The 18,865-nt window shown below is 60.7% G+C and overlaps 1 protein-coding gene across 1 annotated transcript in view; it reads left to right on the top strand.

The window, feature by feature from the left end:
* The window catches only part of SCAP (SREBF chaperone), a 67,320-nt gene extending 48,641 nt beyond the window's left edge, over positions 1-18,679 (top strand). Inside the window, exons 4-23 of the mRNA XM_026500710.4 lie at positions 5,599-5,756; positions 6,505-6,725; positions 6,891-6,996; positions 7,640-7,812; positions 8,216-8,342; positions 9,631-9,743; positions 10,702-10,796; positions 11,995-12,093; positions 12,229-12,447; positions 13,286-13,662; positions 14,172-14,360; positions 14,448-14,649; positions 14,720-14,835; positions 14,922-15,444; positions 15,534-15,619; positions 17,242-17,324; positions 17,431-17,597; positions 17,757-17,837; positions 18,039-18,245; positions 18,329-18,679. Of these exons, the coding sequence (XP_026356495.1) occupies positions 5,599-5,756; positions 6,505-6,725; positions 6,891-6,996; positions 7,640-7,812; positions 8,216-8,342; positions 9,631-9,743; positions 10,702-10,796; positions 11,995-12,093; positions 12,229-12,447; positions 13,286-13,662; positions 14,172-14,360; positions 14,448-14,649; positions 14,720-14,835; positions 14,922-15,444; positions 15,534-15,619; positions 17,242-17,324; positions 17,431-17,597; positions 17,757-17,837; positions 18,039-18,245; positions 18,329-18,574 (3,588 nt within the window). The 3' untranslated portion in view covers positions 18,575-18,679. The remainder of the gene's footprint in view (positions 1-5,598; positions 5,757-6,504; positions 6,726-6,890; positions 6,997-7,639; positions 7,813-8,215; positions 8,343-9,630; positions 9,744-10,701; positions 10,797-11,994; positions 12,094-12,228; positions 12,448-13,285; positions 13,663-14,171; positions 14,361-14,447; positions 14,650-14,719; positions 14,836-14,921; positions 15,445-15,533; positions 15,620-17,241; positions 17,325-17,430; positions 17,598-17,756; positions 17,838-18,038; positions 18,246-18,328) is intronic.
* The last annotated feature ends 186 nt before the right edge of the window (positions 18,680-18,865 follow it).

The following is an 18,865-nucleotide window of genomic DNA, read 5'->3' as shown; positions in this document are numbered from 1 at the left end:
ACCTTGGGCAAGTTACTTCACGCCTTTGTGCCCTTGTTTCGGCATTCATAAAGTGGGGATGGTAATGCTATCTATATCATAGTTATCAGAGGATTACTCGAAGGCAGGCAAAGGCTTAGTGCGGTGCCTGGCCCATCACTTGCATTTTGACACGTTTGTGGCTATCACTGTTGTCACTGTCATTGATCAGATCTGGCCAAAGTTCTGGAGAAGGAGCAAAGTTCAAATGCTTGGATTGCCCTCGGGGACACAGCAGGCCCGCAGTCCGTCAGCCTGAGCTCAGATGCCACTCTCTTCAGGAAGCCTTCCCCAGCTTTCTTGCCCTGTTTCTCCTCTCTGCTCTGTATTTCCACCCAGTAGGAATTGTGTTCCATTCAAGCATGTGCAGTCCGGTATTTTAACACAGTGGATGCTGAAGAAAAGCTTCTTGTTGGACAGAGGAACTGTGGCTTCTGTAGCGGGGCAGGAATGTCAAGTGAGGCATTTTTCTTGGAGCATGATAGGTGATGAGGTAGCTGGGGCCAAGTTGAATCTGCGGCGGTGGGGTTTCAACTTTGAGTGTGTGGGCAGTGGGAAGCCAGTCCCCCAGAGGCAAGGACATGAGGAAAGTGGCAGTAGGAGCAGTTGTATTGAACTTGGAGAAACTTGGGGATGGAGGTGACCATGCTTAGGAGAAGGGTGGGGGTGTGAAAGGAGTGGAGGGATTGATCTTCAGGAGACGCCAAATCTAATTTTAATGGTTGTAAGCCATGGTAATGTAACCCCATATAACTGACATGTTTTTGGCCACTTTGCCGAATGGTTGTATGTGGTTTTTTTTGGGTCCTCCCAGTTGATGTGTGAGGTCTGGGATTCCATCCCTGTTCCCTAGGAAGAGCCTAGGGCTTAGAGAGTGCAGACACCGTTGTCCAAGGCCTACAGCCAGGGCTGGCACTAGAAGTTGAACCCAGCTCGGTCCCCTGAGCCTGCCCTTCCCTGCCCCCCCCCGCCCCCCCCTTACATGCCTGGGGCTGGAGGACAAGGATCAGGAGCCCTGTTTGTCAGAATTGCTGAGTAACAGGCGTCTTCTGTCACTGTTTTACAGAGAGCCCCTGGGTGTTGTCAGCATAAAGGTAAACTCCCTGGAGCTCTAGGTTGCTCTATTTGAATGTAGAGGAAGGACTGTGTTTAAAGAAACAAGAACAAAACAAGCTGAGGTCTCCCGCACTGGCCTGGCTTCCCTAGACCCAGTCATCAGGAAACCTGAACTTCCCATGAAGCCCTGCCGGGCTGGCCGCAGAGCCGACTGGGCTTCCAGGGCCAGCGCTGCGGTATTTGTGGTGGTGGCTGAGCCTGGACGTGGGGTTTCCAAGGAGCTCCGGTCAGTGCCTCATGCTGTGAATGCTGGTGGCTGGAGACCCTGGGGATCCCTAAGACCTCAGCTCCCCTACTGCACTGCTTGTGTTGGGCCTTCCCATTTGTTTCCTGTTTCCTGCGGGAACTCGCATGGTTCCCAACTACCCAGGCACATTGGCTTTTGAGAAAAAACAGGCTTGAGAATTGGGCGGCCCTGGCTTGAATCCTGGCTCAGCTGCCTGTCACCTCTGTCCTTGGACACATCCTTTATCTCTCTGGGCCCTGGTTTTCTTATCTGGGTCCTCTAGCTCAGGGTCTCCCAGGGCTGCACTCAAGGTGTCAGCCAAGGCCGCAGTCATCTCCAAGCCGGCTGGGGAGGATCTCCTTCCAGGCCCGCTCCGCGGTCAGTCGGCAGACAGGTTTCTTGCAGGCCGTTGAGCTGAGAGGCTCCCTTCCTCACCGTGTGCTGGCGGAGGGTCCCCTCAGTTCCTTGCTTCGTGGACCTTCCAGAGAAGTTCATGACAGGGCTCATAACTTCACCAGAGTGGCGGCCCCTGAAGAACGGGAAAGAGGAAGAATTAGCGTCTTTTTCTTTCCAGTTATGCGCGTGTGCACACGTGTGCGTGTCAATACACAACATAAAAGTTACCGTATGAACCCTTTGCAGGTACACAGTTCGCTGGTATTAAATACATTCGTGTAGCGCAGCCGTCCGTCTCTGTAACCTTTCATCTTGTAAAGCAGAAGCTCCATACCCATTAACCCCCTCCTCCTCCAGCCGCTGGCAACCAGCGTTGCTCCTTCTGTGGCTATAAATCTATTACTTTAGGTCTCTCGTGTAAGTAGAATTGTACAGTACTTGTTTTTTGTGACTGGCTTATTTCACTCAGCATTACGTCCCCAAGGGTTATAATCTTTTGTAACCTAATCTCAGAAACGACATCTCATTACTGTTGTTGTCATCTGTTTGTCAGAAGCCAGTCACTAGGCGCAGCGCACTCTCGGGGGGATTGCGTGTGGGCGTGAGCCCCGGGAGGTGGGGGCGCCTGGGGCCGCGGTAGCAGACGGACTGCGGCAAGCTCCGTCTAGTGCGGAGTCTGCACTCCGTGCCTGCGGGCACCTGGATCCCCGGGCCTGGACGCTTCCGTGGTCACTCCCTTCGGGTACCGCGTGTCACGTCTGTCTCCATGTCTGTTTCTCACTCGATACCCACTAGCGATTGTGATAGCACCCAGCACTGGGAGTGGTGGGGTCCTGGCCACATCCCCGCTGCCCTTTCAGCGCCTGCCCGCCTGCCCGCCAGTCCCTGCACCTCCTATGTCAGAGGATGTCGGGGGCAGCAAGGCCTGAGGTGCGGGGTGTTGGCGTCCCCTAGGAGCAGCCCTCGAGCAGTAGCTGCGCGGCGGGCCGTGTAATAGCTGAGCCCTCTAGTCCCTTAGGCGGGACGACTCAGCTAAGCCCCGTTACCCATGAAGGTCACTTGGCCAGTAACACCCTTTGGTGGCGGCTTTCCCTGCCTTGTTCCTTGTCCCTTTCCCCTCTCTGTGCTTTCTGCCCCTCCCAAATAAACCACCCGTCTTAGGGCCTGCTCCTGGGGAACCCAGACTGAGGTAAGAGGCAGGCCTATTCCTGTTGAATAAACCACCGTAAGGGAATTTTGATTCCCAGAAGAGGGGGCCTGTGTTGGGTGACGAGTTTGCTACAATCCTGTTAAATGAGCAGACGGAGACCTTGGAAGAGTTGCAAAAACGTGACCTTGGAAGAGTTGCAAAAACGTGACCTTGGAAGAGTTGCAAAAACGTGAAATAGCTGTTTGGGAAGTTCATTTGGAAATCAGGGAGGGTGAGGCAAGAGTCCTCCAGCAGAGGGAGGCCCAGCCAAGGCCAGGGATCAGAGCTGTGCAGTAGGACTCATTATTCCCCGGTTCTTGCCTGGTGGGCTTCCTGGCCGGGCGTGCAAACGAATGAGTAGAGGGTTTACCCGGCACTAGTGGAAGGACAGCGGAGAAAGAGATGTCTAGGGCAAAGGGATTACATGCTCCTGTGAAAATCTGACGAGAGCCAAGGATCCTCTCCCCTAAAAATGATGATGGTAGTCATAATATGTACACTTTAGGCAGAAACTTTTAAAAATTGGGGGAGCAAGGTGCTCCCAGAACTTCTAGAGCCGTCCCTAGAGCCCAGGGAGAAGGCTCTGGTTCTGAGCCATGTTTGTTAGTCCTTACTGAGATGGTGGCCTGGGTGGAGAGAAGGTGCCTGGGTGGGAAGGGGGCTGGAGAAGGAGTGGAGGGCCCAGGAGCCGGAAGGAGTTTCCCGCCCGGACACTAAGGGTTCATTCGCAGAGGCTCGGTGGGCCTGAGGGTGGAGGGGTGTCCCCAGCAGGGCACTGGACAGAGGAGGTGGCGTGTGCGACACAGCCTTGTGGCCAGCGGGCACAGACCCGGGGCTAGAGGCTCTGCAGTGCCGTGCTGTCCCTGGGTGACACGTCATGTCCTTCACAGGCTTTGGGGACGATTGCCCTGGGGTGGCTCTCCTTGTAGAGCCGTCGTCTCCAGACGGCTTCTCGCCCGCTCAGGCCTGGGTGAGGGGTTGAGCGCATGAGCTGCTACTCAGGGCAGAGCCTGCGGCAGCCAGCTGCATCCAGATCCCTCTTGTGCCTCCGGGCTGCTCTAGCAGGCCTGCGGTGCCAGTGACGAGACAGGTGAGGCCTTCTGTCCCCAGAGCCGTGGTAAGACATGGCTTCATAAATGTAAACTTGCAGAGGCACAGGAGGCCTTACCTTGCTGCTCGTGTTCAGCATCCTGAGCCTTGCTTGTGCGAGAACCTCTCCTCGAGTGGCCAAGTGGCCTTCCTTCATCTCCTCCCCTGCCCTTGGGAGTCCCCGATTGCGATACAGGCCTGGAGACCCCCCTTGCAGCTCCCTGCTGCAGGCTGTAGGCTGTCTCGCCCTGCCTCCACCGGATGACGCTGCACTCCGCACTCCTGAGTGGGCTTCCCGAGCGCTGCTGTCGTCCGGTCGGCCTTCCTCTCAGAACCCCCCCCCCCGGGGGGGGCTGTTCTTTGTCAGCTGCTTAGTGTCCAGGCCTCTGGGGCAGGCGTCCTCCCAGCCCCCTGCTCATTCTAGCTGTGATTTCTGGTATTACCTGCCAGGACTCCCTTGTGCTCTCTAGACTGGCTGTGCTCTCCGAGGCCCTCCCTGTTCCTCTCCTGCCAGGCCTCCCCCACCTCACAGCTCCACGCAGTGTCTCCCTGGGCCGTAATCCTGCCACGGCTAATCCAGGACCTCATTTTGGGGGTGTTCCAGACCTCTCCATCACTGGGAATCATTCAGATATGCCTGTTACACATCTGAATTCTTTGGTCAGCTGCCTGTTAGCTCTCCCAGGCAGATGGCAGGTTCTAGTGAGGGGAATGTGTGACATTCAGTGAGAAGACATGGGCTTGGGCCCTTGCACCACCCTGCACGAGTCATGAAAGCCTGGGGAGTCACCTTGCTTCTCGTAGGACTGTCGGGGGCGGGGGGTCGATGTAAAGATGTGCCGCAACTGTTTATTGCTGATATTTCCGAGAGTACTTAATCTCTGCATGTGATGTTTGTATGCCCGTGTGTGTCTGTGGGTCTGTGTGGCGGGAGGGGTGTGTGTGCACGCGTCTTCTCGATGCTGCAGGGTGAATATCAGTCACCCCCTTTCACAGTGATGAAACTGAAATCCAGAGAAGTCCAACATGTTTTCAAGGCTGTACAGTGGAGAGCTGGGATTTAAAATTGGGTCTTTGGATGAAAATCTGCTGACCTGCAAGTGGCAGGATCCGTAAGACAGGCTGCACCCTACTGGGAGCTTAGGGTCCACTGTGAGTTTGGCAGGCCGGTTCCATAGAGGACTGGATGGTAAGTGCTTTAGGCTTTGTGGGTCACAGTCTGGGGTGAACACCCCTGGGCCATCATTGCATGAAAGCAGCTGGGGCCAGGATGGAATGGAGTGGGCACGGCTGTGTTCCAGGAAAACCGTAGTTAGAAAAGCAGGTGTTGGGCTTATTGAGCTTGTGGCCCTAGTCTGCCGACCCCTGGTCTATTGGCAGGCGTGTAGGAAAGTGGTTCGTAGATGGTAAAGAGCCTCTTGTGGACATCTTCATTTTTGAAGGCCTGTCCTTTGGGCCCCACACGCTTTGCCCATCGTAGATGCTCAGGACCCTTCCTCACCGTGGGCCTGTTTTTCTCCTGTGCTGAGCTGACCTTTCCACCGCTTCCCTATTTCTTCTGCAGTACGTGGGTGCCCCCGTGGCTTACATCCAGCAGATATTTGTGAAGTCCTCGGTGTCTCCCTGGCACAGGAATCTCCTGGCAGTGGATGTGTTCCGTTCCCCTCTGTCCCGGGCATTCCAGCTGGTGGAGGAGATCCGGAACCACGTGCTGAGAGACAGGTATCTCTCCCAGAGACCCCAGCCTCCCTGAATCCGTCCGTACCGATGGGGCGGGGGGGTGCCGTCCAGCTCGGCAGAAATCGAACAAGTGAGAAGAGTGGCAGGGAAGCCACCTTTGCGTTTCTCAGCAGCCTGTGGGGCCACTGTGGCTTCACTCCCCTGGACCTCTGTGGAGGGCGCAGGGGTCCGTCCTTGGGTCTCAGCGTCGAGCCTGTGCTGAGCTGACGGGGAGCCGCTTGCCCCGCGCCTTAGGTGGCTTACTGCTCGGCGGCTCTGAGGCATGAACGTGACGGCGGTCAGGCCGAGGAGAAGCACGCTCCACCTGGGGGTCACTTCCCCCCGCCCCCCGTGGGTCTCTGGAGTGGGCTGGCTTCACAGGCCGCTTCGCCCGCTGGGATTGTAGTTCGCTGAGGGCTTTGACACGCATTTCGGTGAATGGAACGGAGCACCTCATTCTCACCCTAGCTGCCCACTGAATTGGCTGAGGCGTCTTAGTGGGTGAGAGGTTGTGCGTGCTCCCGGAAGGCACTTCTCAGAGAGGCTTGGGGCCTCATGTGTCCTGTGAAGGTCCATCAACCACACGGTTTGGTTGTTGACCACCTGGAAGAACTTTCCCCTGCTGTCCTAATCCGTGGGCTCTTTGAGGTAGCAGGCTCCCAGGAACCCGATGACAGAGGCTCCCCGTAAGTGCAGCGCGCCTGCCCTGTGCGCAAGGCTCAGCAGGTGCCCCGTGCTCTCTCCCGCACAGTTCCGGCACCAGGGGCCTGGAGGAGGTGTGCCTGCAGGTGACCGACCTGCTGCCGGGCCTCAGGAAGCTCCGGAACCTACTTCCTGAGCATGGGTGCCTGCTGCTGTCCCCCGGGAACTTCTGGCAGAATGACCGGGAGCGCTTCCATGCTGATCCTGACATCATCGGGACCATCCACCAGCACGAGCCCAAAACCTTACAGACCTCAGCCACGCTCAAAGGTACCTCCGGGCAGGGTGCCTGTGGGTCACCGTGTGCTCTCTGATGGGCACTCTGGCAGATCAGCGGTTACCCCTTGTTTCTTAGGGTGGGGGGTAGGGAGGGGTCCTTGATGGCTCCATCGTGGCTGTGTTCCTGTGTCAGTACCTGCTGGTTTCTGTGTGCAGACTTGCTCTTTGGTGTTCCTGGGAAGTACAGCGGGGTGAGCCTCTACACCAGGAAGAGGATGGTCTCGTACACCATCACGCTGGTCTTCCAGCGCTACCATGCCAAGTAAGGCCGTCGGCACTCGGGGCTCCCGGCCGGGCTGTGGGATGGCATGAGTCTTTGAGTAGTCCCCGTTCTGGTTTAGGGTGTCCGGAATGCCCCAAGGGGAAAGTGCAGTTTTCAGGCCTCCTGTTGAAATGTTTCTCCCTTAGACTGAAGGATACTCTGTTTTCCCATTTGAGCGGGGATGACCTGACGCCTGGTTGAGAATAAGGGACTAACTATACATTGGGTAATTGAATTTAAAAAGAAGAAGAAGAAGGGACTAAGGCAAATTCATTGTCCTGGTGCTTCCAATGGTCTTTCTGGAGCCTCTGGCGGGAGTCCCAAGCGGGTGGCTTCTGAGCCTGAAGTGGCCGCAGGCCTTCCCTGCCGAGGACGAGAGCACCAGAGATGCCTCCGCTTGGCCGTCCTGGGGCTCGGGTACTCAGAGTGCCGTGACCGGTCAGGAAAGGGTGTTGAGGAGGGAGGCGGGGGAGCTCCTGAGACAACTTTGGAGACTAGGGGGAGCTCAGACACCCCAGAAAAGCGCCCTCCATCATGGGGAGGAGAGGGAAGCCCTGATGGACTTGCCTTCCAGGAGTCGTCTCTGCCCCTGGCCCAAGAGGGACAATCCGTCTCCCCCCCCCCCCCCCGACTCCATGACCAGGTTCCTGGGCAGCCTGCGGGCCCGCCTCATGCTCCTGCACCCCAGCCCCAACTGCAGCCTGCGCGCCGAGAGCCTGGTCCACGTGCACTTCAAGGAGGAGATTGGCATCGCCGAACTCATCCCCCTCGTCACCACCTACATCATCCTGTTCGCCTACATCTACTTCTCCACACGTGGGTCCACAGCACAGGGGCTGGGGGCTTTCTCCAAGCTAAGTGCGCATTCCAGACCACCTGCTCCCCACCTCTGGAAGTGGCTCGGGCAGAGATGTCGAACATGCCCAGTGCTCGCAAAAGCCAGGGCTTCGTCCTCCCGCACAGTCTCGGGCTTGGGTGGGTCCAGGCCTTCTTGGGCTTCTTGGGAAAAGACCCTTCCTGGGTTAGGGTTCCTAAAAGACACACCATTTCCCTGAGACGGGGAAGTATACGTGGCTGTCCTTTGCTTGGGTTAAACCGGGGTCCTCCCCATTCTCAGATGTCAGGGCACACTCTGCTCCTAGGAGATAAGCCCAGAAGGGCCCAGGTGCGTCCGGGTCTGGGGGAGATGCTGCCCTGATGTGTCCTCTCCGCCCTGCAGGCAAGATCGACATGGTCAAGTCCAAGTGGGGACTGGCTCTGGCTGCCGTGGTCACAGTGCTCAGCTCGCTGCTCATGTCCGTGGGGCTCTGCACACTCTTCGGCCTGACACCCACCCTCAACGGCGGGTAGGTCCCCACCAGGGTCCACCGAGCTTCAGGCCGGAGAGCCTCTGGGCTTGCCCGGGACTGGATGCTTGCTGTTGCGTTGTGTCTTCGCGTTGTTATCTTGACGTTTAAGAGGTACATTCTTTACCTTTGGCTTGTGTTCGTACTCCTGGACGTGTAGTGTGTCTGTACATACATGTAATACATGTATGGGTGTGTGTGTAGGGCGTGTGTTCATATATGTGTATATACGTGTGTTTCCGCACGTGTGTGGTCTTGACCTGCGTGTGCGTGTGTGTTCATCTGTTACATATACACATGCATACTGCTCCTCGATGGTTAAGGCACAGATGGGTGGGAGGTTAAGAGACGTACATTTTCTTCCCTTTACTACGAAAACATTTAAGTGACTAATAAAATAGGTCATTTCGCAGTCTTTAAGACACAAGCACACTCTGATTTGCCGCCTTTCCATTGACACGTGCTTTTCTCCTGCCATTTCTCTCCAACTCTTGGGCCAGAAGCCCTGCCCCGTGTTTGTCTTCGGTCTCCACCACTCTCACTAGGCCCCACCCGCCCGTCCGTTAGTGGTCGCTGACCGCCTGGCCTGTCCCCTCCCGGGGCTGGTTGCGGGAGCAGCGACGTTGTGTTTTCTGTTACTTCCCTTGCTCGCGGAACACTTGCTTCCTTTCCTGAACCTGACGGGGCTGATGTCCCCTCCCCCGCGGGCCGTCTGCTGTGCCCTCCTCAGAGCCCTGGGTTCCACCGCCCCACGGCGGGGATCCCGGCAGGCATACCTCAGCCGGTGGCCCTGCCTCTCGTGGCTCCTCACCAGCAGTGTGAGCCTCAGCTCCCAGAGAGCTAGTAGCTCTCCAGACAGCCTCTGCAGAGGTGAGTAGGGCTGGAGGCTCCTCTCATCCCCCTTCTACCTAGTCCCGACGGCTTGGCCTGCAGTGCTGCCGAGGCTCCTGGCGTTTGCTCCGGCCAGCGGAGTCTGGTGTGGGAGGGACAGGGAGAGCGGTGCGCCGGCAGCCGCTGTGTGCCGCGTCGGTGGAGGCCGGGATGCTTGCTGACCGCTCGGCCAGGCTTCCAGGCCTGCCTGAAAGCTGAGAGCTGTGCAGGCAGAGGCCCTGTGTGGGGTGGCGGGGGAGGCTGGGGCTTGCGCCCTGCGCTTCTGGAAGTCACTCAGCAGCCTCCCACTAGAGGCCGCAAAGCCCACAGCCTTCCTGGGGCCCACACCCGTGGCGAACCAGCATGTGTTGGGGGCCCTCCTCAGCACTGTCCTCACCCTCTCCCTCTCTGTCCCCAGCGAGATCTTCCCCTACCTTGTGGTGGTTATTGGGTTAGAGAACGTGTTGGTGCTTACCAAGTCCGTGGTCTCGACCCCAGTGGACCTCGAGGTGAAGCTGCGCATAGCCCAAGGTAACGCGGCTGGCAGTGGGGGTGCCCTGGGGGGGCCTTCTTTGCTGGGCTTCCTGCTGTGGAGGGGACAGGGAGCCCCAGAAATCGCCCTTGCTCTGACCTCTGGTGTAGCATGGCGTGGACCACCAGGCCCTGGGGGCGTGTTAGCACGAGCCCTGAGGAACCACAGAACCGCTGGACTTGACTTTGTCCTGGGGCATGTGTCAGTAAGAACACAGCCGAATTCTGTGGCAGGGCTCAGTGTTCGGTGGCCCTCTGTGCAGACTGGCACCTGGTGCTTTCTCTTCCTGCCTCCCGCCGCCACACTCGGCCCAGGCTCCCGCGGCTGGGCACTTCAGAGACGCTGCCTCCACAGCTGCCATAGAAGGGCCTGTGACTCGGTGCCCAGAGCTGGGGATCGGGATGCTGAGGAAAGTGGGCAGAGAGCCTAGAGCTGGAAGTCTGAACTCTGTGCTTCCTCCTCCTAACCCCCAGTCTGTGGGAGCGGGGCCGAGGGCAGGCTGTTCGTTCACTCGACAAGCCTTCGTGAGCTTCTATGAGACGCCAGGCCCTGCGCTCGATGGGGAGCTCTGAGGACACAAGGGGACCTGGCCCCTTAGCCAGCAGGTGCTTGCTGTGGGGGAGGGGCTGGAGGAAGAACACTGCTAGCACTTCCATCGCTCGGGCCTTCTGCCCGGTGTGGGCAGGCCTGTGCGGACCAGACAGAACGGTACGTGGAGGCCGGATGTGCCAGAGTGGGTGGCACTCGGCCTTCCTCTCGGATGTGCTCATCTCAGCACCCTGCTTCTCCCTTCCTCTGATGCTGCTTGCAGCTCTCCTCTGCTCTCCAGCTGCTTCCCGCAGCAGCTGTGCAGTGGTGGCAGCTCCTGGGCGCTGGGCCCCTGGGGTGGAATGGCTGCCTCGGAAGGCTGGGCACCCTCCCCATGTGCTGGCCCCCTGGCCCCGTTGTCCTCTGCAGGCCTCAGCAGTGAGAGCTGGTCCATCATGAAGAACATGGCCACGGAGCTGGGCATCATCCTCATTGGCTACTTCACCCTGGTGCCCGCCATCCAGGTAAGGCCCCAAGGCCTGCCCCGCGGGTGAGTGTGGAGCCAGCTGCTCAGTTCCCCACCTGTGTGCGGGGGGTCCCCTCTCAGCGCAGACACCCCGGCCTCGGGACCTGTGCTGCCCGGATGGCGTTCCGTGCAGAGTGCTGCTGGCAGGCCTGGTTCAGAAGCTCTCACCCAGGTCCAGTGAGACCTGTTTCTCGTTTCTCAGCAGAAGCCCTGTGGGGCCCCTGCACTGGTCCCCTCCTCCTTCCTAGGCTTAGGCCTGACCCATATCTGCAGCCTCCAGACATACCCCCCCCATGGGAGGGCCACCACCCACTACTCCGAGTGGCTCCTGCTCTTGGCCAAGTGCCCCCACTCAGCTGTGGGGCTGCAAGCAGGTGGAGGGGGACCTACACGGAGTGAGAACGCTGACTTGCTGACCCTGCTCGAGGGTTGTCTTGTCCTCGCCTTCCTTCCCCCAGAGCTGGCAGGCCTACTGAGTTGTGGGGGTGAGCAGAGAACACAGGGTGACCCAGAGGGCATCTGCAGGACACAGTGCCATCTTGGGACATTAGAGCTGCCGTGAGCACTGTGCCACCATGAGCTGGGTCCTTCATCTTACCCCGGGTGGGAGTGGAAGCTGTGGTGAAGGGCAGAGGAGAAAAACTGAAATCAGCTGATCCCATCTGTTGACAGAGCTTGGGGAGCAGAGATACTACTGTATTCAGTTTCAGGGCAGAAATTGGTTCCCTCCTGCCCTCTCTCCCTCCTTTGGTGCTGTGCAGTCACTGGCCAGGCTTTCTGAGAGTCCTGCGTGGGGTCAGGCCTGGGTGCTAGATACACATTGGTCATAGGACTTAAGCAGGGCCAGAGGGTCAGTGGGGGAGGGCTTTTGGGGAAGGGGGATGGTGGGGCTCAGAGCTTTGCAGGTTGGATCAGGCCCTTCTCCCTAGGGGGATTGGAAGGTTTAGGGAGAGCACCCACCCTTCCACTTCCCCTGGTGGGGGTGGGGTGGGGTGTCTCTGCTGCCCCCTGGTGGGGAGGGAGGGAGCAGCAGGCACTGCCTCTCCTTGGCTGCTCCTAGACTCGGCATCTCCTTTCTCTCTGTGGGGCTCTGCCTGCCACTGCCCTGCAGATTTTGAGGTGCCTGCAGGCAGGGAGCTGCTTCTCAGGGGCTGGGCCATGCTGTCATCATGTCCCCTCATCTGCTCTTATTCCAGGAGTTCTGTCTCTTTGCTGTCGTGGGCCTGGTGTCAGACTTCTTCCTTCAGATGCTGTTTTTCACCACTGTCCTTTCCATTGACATTCGCCGGATGGAGGTAGGATTGCGCTGTGCCCTGCCCCCCCCCTTCCTGGCCATACTCAGGGTGTCCTGGGGTGAGAGCTGTGCAGACCTCGGTCAGGGGCAGCCACCGGACAGCAGCCTCAAGCCCCGACCACTGCGCCCCCCACAGCTAGCGGACCTGAACAAGCGGCTGCCCTCGGAGGCCTGCCTGCCCCCAGCGAAACCAGTGGGGCGGCCAGCACGCTTCGAGCGGCAGCTGGCTGTGCGGCCCTCCACACCCCACACCATCACACTGCAACCGTCCTCCTTCCGAAACCTGCGGCTCCCCAAGAGGCTGCGCGTCGTCTACTTCCTGGCCCGCACCCGCCTGGCACAGCGCCTTATCATGGTACCCTCCGCCCCTGCCCTCTGAGGGCCAGCACTCCGTTCCCTCTGGACTTTTGCACTTCGCCTTGGAGGTGGGGGGTGCCCCTCAGGTCCTCGTGGCCCCAGGAAGCCTGGCTTTGGGAAGCTGCCCACCATACGCTCCTGCCCGGGTCCTGGTAGCTTCTGAGGTGATAAGCCTATCCATGGGAGAAGCAGCCCTGGGAGCATCGGGTATAAGAGTCATCATCTCCCTAGAGGGACCCAGGACAGGAGCCTGGTTGATGGGGTGCTCCGGGCTGGAACTACCGTGGTTCCCCAAGCTAGGGTTCCCCTGCCACACAGTGCGCAGGCATCAGAAAACGCTGGCCAGAATCACTGGCTTGTTGGGCTGGGCGGAAGGAGAGGAGCAGGGCTGGCTAGTGGCCAGCAGTGGCGCCCCCTGGAGCTGCCGGGAGAGGGAGCAAGGCTGAGGCCCTCTGCGGACTGGGGGACCCACGGGCGTCTCTGGAGCAGGTCACTTAGCTGGTCCCTCTCGCCACGCTGTCCGTGGGAATGGTGCCTGATTTCTGGCCCCAGCCGATAGATGGGGATTGGGGAAGTTCCAAGGACGCTCTTCTATTTCAAGGCTGGGAAACCCAAACCATGACCGTGAAAAGGGAACCAGGTCCCTCCAGTGGCAGTTGGCCCAGGTGGTAGTGGGAGGACTTGGCGAGGCAGAAGGGAGGACAGATTGGGACCTGCGTCTTCTCCCCACCTCGAGGCCTGAGGTCCCTGTGCTGCTTCCTTCTGGCATGAGGGCCAAGGCTGCTGGGGGTCGGGGCACCCAGAGGCCCCGCTGAACGTCCACTGCCCCGCTGCAGGCCGGCACCGTCGTCTGGATCGGCATCCTGGTGTACACAGACCCAGCCGGGCTGCGCACCTACCTTGCTGCCCAGGTGACCGAACAGAGCCCGCTGGGCGAGGGCGCCCTGACTCCCATGCCTGTGCCTAGTGGTGTGCTGCCCGCCAGCCACCCGGACCCTGCCTTCTCCATCTTCCCACCCGATGCCCCTAAGTTACCCGAGAACCAGACGTTGCCTGGAGAGCCACCTGAGCCTGGGGGCCCAGCAGAGGGTGCCCATGACAGCCCTGTCCCGGAGGTCACGTGGGGGCCTGAGGATGAAGAACTCTGGAGGCAGCTCTCCTTCCGCCACTGGCCGACGCTCTTCAGCTACTACAACATCACGCTGGCCAAGAGGTGAGTTAGGCTGTGCCGGCTGCCCCCTCCCCGCCTGGTGTCAGCGCCTCGTCCCCAGAGCGTCCCTTCCCCCTCAGGCCGGAGACCCATTGCTTTGAATTCCGCAGTTTCTTTCAAAGAAACCCGCATAGGGTCGTGAGGTAGGAACCAGTGCATCAGGCAGCCACCACCCGACAGGAGCCCTGGGTCCCCCGGCCTGGGAAGTCACAGGTTGCTGCCAGCCCCTCAGCCCGAATGAGATCAACCCGCCAGTGGTCACCCACTCTGTGCCAGGACGGTGACAGAGGCAGCCCGCATGCAGTGGTGGCTCTGCCGCGCTGGTGCCTGTCACAGAGCAAGGCTGGGTGTTAGAGCTGGGCTGGGAGGAACTTGGCTCCGCGCTGACTGCCCCCCCAATGCTGGGAAGCCTGTCCCCAGGGGGTGGGCTTGGAGTGGAGCCGGTGGAGCCAGCCCCTGTGGGAAGTGGGGAGGGGTCCTTCTGCAGGCACCCCGCTGACCCCCCCCCCCAGGTACATCAGCCTGCTGCCCGTCATCCCGGTCACGCTGCGTCTGAACCCCAGAGAGGCCCTGGAGGGGCGGCACCCCCAGGACGGCCGCAGTGCCTGGCGCCCGCGACAGCCCGGGCCGGGTGGGCTCTGGGAGGCCGGCCCCAGGGCGCCGGGCGTGGCACCGGCCCACGGCGACGTCACCCTGTACAAGTAAGGCCCAAGAGGGGGTAGGGGATGGGGATGGGGGGAGGGGAGGGGGAGGGGCGGGCGCGCCTGACCACTCTCCCGGCCGCGCAGGGTGGCGGCGCTCGGCCTGGCGGCCGGCATGGTGCTCGTGCTGCTGCTGCTCTGCCTCTACCGCGTGCTCTGCCCGCGCAACTACGGGCAGCCCGGCAGCGGGCCCGGCCGGCGGCGGCGCGGCGAGCTGCCCTGCGACGACTACGGCTACGCGCCGCCCGAGACGGAGATCGTGCCGCTGGTGCTGCGCGGGCACCTCATGGTGAGTGCGGGGGGCGGGGCCGGGGGCGGGCCGGGGGCGGGGCCCACAGCTGACCGCGCCCCTCCCGCAGGACATCGAGTGTCTGGCCAGCGACGGCATGCTGCTGGTGAGCTGCTGCCTGGCGGGCCACGTGTGTGTGTGGGACGCGCAGACCGGGGACTGCCTCACGCGCATCCCGCGCCCGGGGTAGGTGCCCGCCCTCCTCCGACCCCCGCCCCTCCCCGTCCCCCCATCCCACTCTGTCCTCACTCAGTCCTCCTGGCCCCTGGCAGGCAGCGCCGCGACAGTGGCGTTGGCAGCGCGTTTGAGGCTCAGGAGAGCTGGGAACGGCTGTCCGACAGCGGGAAGGGGGGCCCAGAGGAGCCGGGGGACAGCCCCCCTCTGCGGCACCGGCCCCGGGGCCCTCCGCCGCCTGCCCTCTTCCGGGACCAGCCAGACCTCACCTGCCTGATCGACACCAACTTCTCAGCCCAGCCGAGACTCTCGGAACCCACGCAGCCCGAGCCCCGGCACCGGGCGGGCTGCAGCCGTGCTCGCGACGGCCCGGGCTACGACTTCAGCCGCCTGGTGCAGCGCGTGTACCAGGAGGACGGCCTGGCGCCCAGCCGCGCGCCAGCCCTGCGCCCGGCCTCCCCTGGGCCCGGGCCGCCCTTGACCCCCGAGGACGAGGGGGGCTGTCCTCCCGAGAAGGGCTCCCCTTCCCTGGCCTGGGCCCCCAGCGCAGACGGCTCCATCTGGAGCCTGGAGCTACAGGGCAGCCTTATCGTGGTGGGGCGGAGCAGTGGCCGCCTGGAGGTGGGCAGGGGCCTGGGTGGGAAGGCCGTCGGTGCGCGGGCTGTGGGGGCGTCCCCGGCCGCAGGTGCTCACGGCCTCTGGGCCTGCAGGTGTGGGACGCCATCGAGGGCACACTGCGCTGCAGCAGCGAGGAGGTGTCCTCGGGCATCACGGCCCTCGTCTTTCTGGACAAAAGGTGAGAGCGCCGCACCGCCCAGCCTCTACCCAGGTGTCCCATTCCTGGTCCCTTCCCCACTGCGCCATTGATGGTCCTTCTCAGTACTCAGCCCCACACCTGTGAACAGCAGGTAGGCCACCACTGTGAGGGGTGACAAGTGAAACACTTAGGCCCTTAATCACTGTGACTCGGTTTCCCTCTTATTCTGCCAAGTCAGGGTTTCTGGGATGAGCCCATCAGTGTGGACCTTACCAGGTCTTGGCTGCATTTTCAGTGACAGAAAAATGCTTTCTCAGCAGAACCTTCTTTTTAAAACTTCCCTTCATGTTTGATGCGGTCCGCTGCGGTCCGCTGCTCTCACCTCCCTCCTCGGCGTGCTCCTTGGCTGTGGGTGCTCAGCCACCAGAGCTTTCGCTCCCCGCTCTTGGCCGTTAAACCCAGGTCTCTCTGCGACCAGGTGCCTCCTGCTTAACACGACCCACCTGTCCCGTGCTGGCTCTGTCCTCCGGGTCCCGACCATTTGTAGCACCAGCCTCTAGTTAGAGCCGGAGCCTTTTTCTTCTCGGGGGTGGGGTACCCTTGGCCCTCAGCTCTCAGGTTCTAGTGGGTGCTGCTGTCCTCTCGGCCCCCTCGAGGCTGCTTGCACGGGCCTTGGCTGACACCCTCCCCTCCAGCCTGGCCACGTTTGTCGGTTCCTCCACACTTGGAAATTCTTCCCCGCTGCTTGTTTTCTCAGGCTCAGGGAAGGCCTGGGGTGCCTGCCCAGCCCTCAGAGCTGCCGGTGACCGTGGGCTGTCCTTCTCGCCCTCCCCGCGCCCCCTACCCCGTGTCTTGGCAGGCTCTGGCCGGGGCCCTTCCACTTCAGGGCCCAGGCATGCACTGCCTTGTGCTGGAGGAAGACTTTGAACTCCACTTACTTCAAGGCTTTGGGGACCCCTGGGCAAATGCCCCCGTTTCTGCCTAGGAATTCCTGGGCAGTGAAGAAATTCTTTCTTTGTGGAAAAAGGAGGTGCAGTGGGTGGTGCTTGATCAAAGCTGCTTCTCCAGGGCGGAAACCGCAGTGCCTCCTGCGGCCCCCTTGAGGCCCTCCTCTCTCCTCAGAAGCCCCTCCTTTAGGGGCGCCTGGGTGGCACAGCGGTTAAGCGTCTGCCTTCGGCTCAGGGCCTGATCCCGGCGTTCTGGGATCGAGCCCCACATCAGGCTCTTCCGCTATGAGCCTGCTTCTTCCTCTCCCACTCCCCCTGCTTGTGTTCCCTCTCTCGCTGGCTGTCTCTATTTCTGTCGAATAAATAAAATCTTTAAAAAAAAAAAAGAAGCCCCTCCTTTAGTTCTAGCCTGTGAGGGGTTTTAATTCACAGTCTTACCAGGTGCCACTTTACACATGAGCTCATTTACCCTTGTGACCACTCTGCGAGGGGCATAGCTGTCCCTGTATCACAGATAAACAGAGGCAGAGGAGAGTTCAGCCTGGGTCCCCTGGCTTCAGCGTGTTTCCCAGCACCTGTGCTCACCTCTTGGCCCTGGTCCCTCCGTCTGTTCCTATACGCCCAGCAGAGCTGACCTGTCCGATGGCCACAGTGCTCGGCCCCCAGCCTGGGTGTTCTGAGGGACAGCCACCAGCAACCACTTTTCTCTTCCAGGATTGTGGCTGCCCGACTCAACGGTTCCCTGGATTTCTTCTCCTTGGAGACCCACACTGCCCTCAGCCCCCTGCAGTTCCGAGGTCAGAGGGCCTGTGCTGGGCAGGTGCCTGTACCTGGTGGGGGGGGTGTGCGGTGGTGCCTGCAGGGTGTTTCCTCAGAGATCCATACTTGGCCTGTCATCTCCAGGGACTCCAGGGCGAAGCAGTTCCCCCACGTCCCCTGTGTATAGCAGCAGTGACACAGTAGCCTGTCGCCTGACCCACACCGTGCCCTGTGCACACCAGAAACCCATCACAGCCCTGAAGGCCGCGGCTGGGCGACTTGTGACCGGGAGCCAGGACCACACACTGAGAGTGAGGGTTGGCTCCGTCTTGTGGGGGCTGGGGTGGCCTAGCCCGGGATGGCCAGCGTGTGGGGTCAGCCAGGGAGAGGATGCAGAGGAGGGATGTCCTGGCCAAAATGTAACTGGGAAACCACCTGAGACCAGAACCTGATGCCCACCCCTGCCCCAGGTGTTCCGTCTGGAGGACTCGTGTTGCCTCTTCACCCTGCAGGGCCACTCGGGGGCCATCACAGCTGTGTACATTGACCAGGTGAGGGGGCCACGGGGGGCTGTGGGTGGGGTGCCAGGGTACCAAGCCATGGCCTCTATTTCAGAGTGTGGACAGCTGGCCCCAGAACCTTCTGGGAAGCAGAGCTGGAGGACACCCCCTCCACCCCCCCGGGCACTGGGACACCCTTGTGGACAGAGGTATTCCCCCAGTGATCTGGCCCCCCTGGGCCTGTTCTCCTAGACCATGGTGCTGGCCAGTGGAGGACAAGATGGGGCCATCTGCCTGTGGGATGTGCTGACAGGCAGCCGGGTCAGCCACATGTTCGCTCACCGTGGGGACATCACCTCCCTCACCTGTACCACGTCCTGCGTCATCAGCAGTGGCCTGGATGACCTCATCAGCATCTGGGACCGGAGCACCGGCATCAAGCTCTACTCCATTCAGCAGGTGGGCAGGACAGAGGCCACAGGGTTCTTGGGTGTTTCAGGGAGGGACTCGAGACACTGAGCTGATCCTGTCTTTGCCTCCAGGACCTGGGCTGTGGTGCAAGCTTGGGGGTCATCTCCGACAACCTGCTGGTGACTGGCGGCCAGGGCTGTGTCTCCTTTTGGGACCTAAACTACGGGGACCTGTTACAGACCGTCTACCTGGGGAAGAACAGTGAGGCCCAGCCCACCCGCCAGATCCTGGTGCTGGACAACGCCGCCATCGTCTGCAACTTTGGCAGCGAGCTCAGCCTGGTGTATGTGCCCTCCGTGCTGGAGAAGCTGGACTGAGCGGGGGCGGGGGCTGCGGTGCACAGCTGAGTCTTCCGGAAGCGGTCTCTCAACTGTCCTGTCCTGCCTCGTGACTGTAATATTAAATTTTTTTTTTTAATCCCATCTGCCCACGGGCCTTCCAAGCCACTTGCGTCTTGCCCTAGAGCCGCTGCAGCACTTGCTCTGCACGTGCTCGAGCCGCTCCCAGCACGAGCCTGTGACGTGCTCGGTGCACAGGGCCGGTACCGGGTAGGGAGGCTCCGCAAGCGCGGGCTGCGGGCCTGCCTCCTTAAGCCTTCAGAGGCGTGG

This window comes from Ursus arctos, unplaced genomic scaffold (assembly GCF_023065955.2).
Source record: "Ursus arctos isolate Adak ecotype North America unplaced genomic scaffold, UrsArc2.0 scaffold_14, whole genome shotgun sequence".
In the NCBI taxonomy this organism is placed as follows: Eukaryota; Metazoa; Chordata; class Mammalia; order Carnivora; family Ursidae; genus Ursus; species Ursus arctos.
The sequence above is the reverse complement of the archived record's forward strand: the minus strand, read 5'-3'. Positions and strand labels throughout refer to the sequence as shown.